The sequence below is a fragment of the Sapajus apella genome, unplaced genomic scaffold (genome assembly GCF_009761245.1).
Source record: "Sapajus apella isolate SASKATOON/1434 unplaced genomic scaffold, GSC_monkey_1.0 scaffold96, whole genome shotgun sequence".
Taxonomy (NCBI): domain Eukaryota; kingdom Metazoa; phylum Chordata; class Mammalia; order Primates; family Cebidae; genus Sapajus; species Sapajus apella.
Window position 1 is genome coordinate 2,043,179 of NW_022437036.1, and position 5,432 is coordinate 2,048,610.

The following is a 5,432-nucleotide window of genomic DNA, read 5'->3' on the forward strand; positions in this document are numbered from 1 at the left end:
AGGCCCCCCATCACCCCAGGAAGGGGACAGAGGCCCCCCATCACCCCGGGAAGGGGACAGAGGCCCTCATCACCCCGGGAAGAGGACAGAGGCCCCAGTCACCCTGGGAAGAGGACAGAGGCCCCCGTCACCCTGGGAAGAGCCTCCCTCCCTCCCTCCCATACCCAACTACCTCCCGTGCCCAGGCGGGCCCTTTGCTATTTTCCTGTGCTCCCCACGAGAACACCGCCCTCCACTGCAATGCACACCTGCTACAGAGCCTGCACTGATGCCCTGCATGCTCAGACCCCCGCTGCGTGCACCGACTAGTTAAACAAGTGCTGACGTGCAGAGACAACAGGGACAGCCCCTGGGCAGGAAGGTCCAGGGCCTTCTACAGCCAACAAGCACCTCTACCCTTTCCTCGGACACACGGCTCCCATGACAACCCTGCTTCCACTGTGGCTCGAGTCCTGTTCTCCCTGGTCCCTCGAGCTGGCCTCAAGGGTCACACTGTCCCCGCCTCAGCACCTCTGCAACCTTGAGGCCCTTCACACTGGTGGCGCAGCGTTCCCTGCCTACTGGCCTGTCGTACACGTCCCTGCTCAGGAGCCCCACGAAGCCCCATCCAACAGAAGTGACATGAGCCACACTTTTTAAAGATTCTAGTAACTACATGAGAAAAGTAAAAACAAACAGGGGAAATCCATTTTAATCATGCACTTTATTTGAGTCAGTATGTCCAAAATAAACGTTTAACATTCAGCAATTCTGAGAAAATCCTAGAGATCCTCCGCACCCTTTGCTGGCACTAAGCCCCTGAAGTCCGGTCCCTCAAACACTCATGACACTCAACCGGGGCTGACACTCACAACACGCGGCGGGGATCTGCTGCTTCTCAAGTGCCCAACACCACACATGGCCACCGCGGCGGATGGCGCCGCTCTTGGGCTCCCATGGCCCTGCAGAAAGGCTGAGGCCTCTGGCCCAGCAGGCGTGGCCCCTCGTCTTCTCCACTGAGGTGTCTCCGGCCAGGCTGCTCCCTTCCCGGGGAACGACTCTACCCACCTCTGAGCGCCCAGTGCTGTCCGTACAGACCCAGGGCCTGTGGCCCCCACTCCCTGACACTCCATGGGAAACACCCCCACCCCTCACGAAGCTGGGGGACAGGGGGAGTCTGCTGTGCACCCACTGGCGTCCACCCCTCCGGAAGCTCTCTGGGAGGTGGTCGGCACAGACTCACAGCCCCTCCCAAACAGCACCCAGCAGGAAGGCAGCTCCCTGGGGACCACACGTCCACCGTGCATGTGCGTCAAGGGTCTTGGAGGCAGGCCCGGGCCCCGCGGGGCAGCAGAGGCAGGAGGTACCTGGATTGGACTGCATGCTGATGTTGGTCCGAGACACATAGTTGCCAATGGCGCCTTGCCCCTGCATGGGGACGCCCTGCGACGCGGGCCCTGCGTGGCTGTAGCCGGACCCTGAGACACTCATGGAGGTGGTAGGCAGCGTGTTTGGCGCCGTCTGCTGCATGGACACATGGCTCGGCCCTGCCAGGGGAGTGGGGAGCGGGGTCAGGTGCTGGGCAGCCGGGTCACCACTTCTGAAGGTGAAGACACCCCAATTTCCCTTCAAGTGATTTTGGAGAGAGATGCTATCAATAGCACTACTATTAACCATTGATTAATAAAGAAATAAGGGGCCAGGCACAGTGGCTCATGCCTGTAATCTCAGCACTTTGGGAGGCCAAGGTGGGTGGATCACCTGAGGTCAAGAGTTCGAAACCAGTCTGACCAACATGGTGGAAACCCCATCTCTACAAAATAATTAGCCGGATCAAGACTATCCAGTTCCTACATGGTGAAATCCCGACTCTACTAAAAATTACAAAAAATTAGCTGGGCGTGGTGGCGCACGCCTATAGTTCCAGCTACTTGGGAGGCTGAGGCAGAAGAATTGCTTGAACCTTGGAGGCGGAGGTTGCAGTGAGCTGAGATCAGGCCACTGCACTCCAGCCTGGCGCCTGGTGACAGAGTGAGACTCTGTCTCAAAAAAAAAAAAGAAAAAAGTAGCCAGGCATGGTGGCAAATGCCTATAATCCCAGCTAATCGCTTGAATCCAGGAGGCAGCATAGACGCTAGCAAAGTATAAAAGAACGGTACATCTGTCGTTATTCTGTTACTATTTTTTGAGACAGGGTCTGGCTCTGTCACCCAGGCTGCAGGGCAGTGACATGAACACGGCTCACTTCAGCCTCAGCTCCCAAGCTCAAGCGAGCCTCTCCCCTCGGCCTCCCAAGTATTTGACAGTTTGGACTACAATGTGCGCCATCACACCTGGCTAATATTTTTATTTTTTGTAGAGATGGAGTTTTGCCATATTGCCCAGGCTGGTCTCAAACTCCTGGCCTCAAGCGAGCTGCTGGCCTATTAGGCCTCACAATAGGCTGGGATCAGAGGTCTGAGCCACCATGCCTGGCCTGTTATATGATGCACAGTCTCCAAACGTTACTCATACTTTTCAATCCGTCGACAGAAGCATTCCAACCTTATCCAACCACCTACCCGGAGCCCACATCTTGCATGAAGTGGACGGAATATGACGGTGTGAGAAAGTGGGAGACCTGGAGTAAGGACTCATCCAGCCGCGCAGCAACCGCACCAGCCCCGAGCCTGGGCGACGGCAGCCCACCTCTGGCTGCCCCAAGAGGAGTGGGTACCCATGCCCAGCCCTGCAAGGTGTGGGGTGTCCACCGTGGCAACCAGCAGCCCAGGGCTGCCTCGGTGACTTGTGGCCAGGAATGGCCTCCTCCCCTGGCCACACTCACCATTGCCGATCTGGCCCTGCAGGAGGGAGGAGGGTGGCAGGCCCGTGCTGATGGCGTCACTCAGGCTGCCCTGGGAGTGCAGGCCCTGGCTGGAGCCGCTCTGACTCAGGGCTCCGGGGCCCAGGTTCATGTTCTGCGTGGGCGGCTGTGGGCAACAGGAAGTTTTCAGGAGAAAACGGTTAATTCACAGAGAGTGACCTCCACCGGCCAGGCCAGGGGTGAGAGGGCACCCGAGCTTTGCCAGCACACACCGCAGCCACCCAGTCGATGTCCATAACCATCGCAGCCAGGGTGACCACAGAGCACCAGGCCCAGGGGGAGACGGCGTAACAAGTGTCCGGGTGAGCGCTCAGAACTCTAGTGGGTATCGAGTTCATCCACACACATGCCTGGCTGTGAAATGCTGCACCTCCTTCTCCTGGGACAGCAGGGACCCCTTCCCTGGCCCGCCAGGCTGCACCCACCCCATCCCTCTCGGGTGCAGCTGGCCGGCGCCTCTGTGTTCCTTGTCCGCGACCCCACCATGCTGAGGGCCTTGGCACAGGCAGGCTCTCCCTGCTGTTTTCTGTGCTCCTGGTGCATGTGCCCCCCTCCTCCCTCGCTCCCCACACCTCTACGCCCACCTTGGATCATACCACATGGAAGGAAGAGAGAGTGAAGTGACCCTCAGCACCCCCCGACCCTGATCAAGGTTGAACAGCAGCTCTGGAGGTTTGCACACACATGCTGTATACACCTGGCCAAGAAAAGGAAATTTCTAGCAGGACCTACGGGGATCTATAGGGCAAAGAACTCCAATGGGACAGGTCCATCGCGGTGGGTTTAACGTTTTTACTCGCAAAACACATCCTAGCATTTATGTCATCGTTTCCAGGGACTTGGGCTCACTAGGAGATACGTCATTCCCCACGACACATTTGTCCCACAACCTTGCTGCCCCCACAGGCTGGTCCTTCAGCAGGACAGAGGCTGCAGCGGCAACACCTCGCCTTCACGGTGACAATTTAATTTTGGAAAAATGCATTTAACAAAATCAAAATAAAATATCTGAACATTTGGAGAATTTACTGTGTGGAGCATAAACGGAACTTCTTTTAAGTTCCGTTTTCACCCACAACAGCGCATGTGCACAGCTCACAACTGCTCAAAGCACCCAGAGAGGTTCCAGGGAGATGTGGGGCCCCCATCTCACCTCTCCACACCCCACACCCGAGAGCCACTGCTGCTGCTCCTAGTGTTCTGGGGCTTTCCTCCATTCGATACATAAAAAGGCCAAGCCGCTGTTCTGACCCTGCCACCTCAGATGCTGTCATGAAGCCCGGTGTGTCAGGAAGGGCTGGTCACCGCCGACCACACCTCCCATTTCTGGTGGTTCTGGTGGTATTGTTGGGTTTCTCTGCGAGTCACCTTTGCTACCTGAGGTGACACGCCCAAGAACTCTGATTGGAGGCAGTGTCGGATCCTTGCTGGGTCGGGGCTCGCCCCACACGGGTACTCACAGCGGGAAGCAGGGACTGCATGTTTTGGTTGGAGTCCGCGATCGTGGCCAGGTACACCAGGTTCCGGTGCAGGATCTGCTGGTACCTGTGAGTGGGGGGGCGCGCGTGAGGCCGGACGGGACCACCGAGTCTCCAGGCGGATCCATGGCAGGAGGAATATGTGACCGAGACAGCCTGACGTTCAGCCAAACACCATCAGGACATGGACCCCGGATGACACGCAGGGACAGGCCTGCCTGCCCAGCTGAAAACTGGTAGGCAGCAGGGTGCTGGGGTCCAGGCGCCAATGGCAGGGCAGCCTCTACCCCAAACCCTGAGCAAGCTCCCATCCCATGACAAAACTCTGGAAAAACTCTAAAGTGGCAGCCAAGCGGGAGCTGGCACCAGTCTGTTCAGAGAATGGAGATGGGGGAGGCTAGGAGGAGGCAGGGGCCTGAAGGTGACAGAGGGACAGAGCGCTCGTCCAGCTGAGCTGGGCAGCGTGTGGACTCCACGGAGCCAGCGACCCTGAGAAAGGCCTGGAAAGCAGTGGGGAAGCAGAGTCCGGCCAGGGATGGCCCTTCACACACCTCACACCTGGGGGCCTCAGTCCCTCACCCTACCTACACCAGGGCTGTGTGAGGCCCTTCACCCACTTCCCCGCCTCCAGGTCAGTCTGATGGCCATTTGCACGGCCGCTTGGAGAGTGGCAGACTGGCCACGCACCCCTCCTCTGCACTGGGCCCTAGGATCACAGGAGGTGCTATCTGGAGGAGGTGCTGTCCCCCTGGTGCCCTGGCTGTTGGCCGCAGAGCCGCCCGCAGTGGCCAGCCCAGGCCTCCCCACACTGCTCCCAACTCTCTTGGAACTACTCCAGTTCTGGCAACAACGCTTCACAGCTGTGCTGGGGGCTCTTGGGACACACCTGAACCCCGTGCCTGGATCCTGCCTGACCCCCCAAGCATTCCCACGTGTGGGTGGGAGCACTCACTGCGCGCACCCTGCGTGACCCCTCAAGCATTCCACGTGTGGCCGGGGGCACTCACTGCGCGCACCCTGCGTGACCCCCCCAAGCGTTCCCACGTGTGGCCGGGGGCACTCACTGCGCGCACCCTGCGTGACCCCCCAAGCGTTCCCACGTGTGGCCGGGG

At 58.9% G+C, this 5,432-nt stretch overlaps 1 protein-coding gene across 5 annotated transcripts in view; it reads right to left on the minus strand.

Annotated features, from left to right (window-relative positions):
• Positions 1-5,432, minus strand: part of SS18L1 (SS18L1 subunit of BAF chromatin remodeling complex) — a 37,642-nt gene that overhangs the window by 18,628 nt on the left and 13,582 nt on the right. For all 5 annotated transcript variants that reach the window (XM_032257124.1, XM_032257125.1, XM_032257126.1 and 2 more), the window contains 3 exons: positions 4,303-4,387; positions 2,804-2,948; positions 1,347-1,526 (listed from right to left, as the gene is read on the minus strand). In XM_032257124.1, coding sequence (XP_032113015.1) covers positions 1,347-1,526; positions 2,804-2,948; positions 4,303-4,387 — 410 coding nt within the window. The remainder of the gene's footprint in view (positions 1-1,346; positions 1,527-2,803; positions 2,949-4,302; positions 4,388-5,432) is intronic.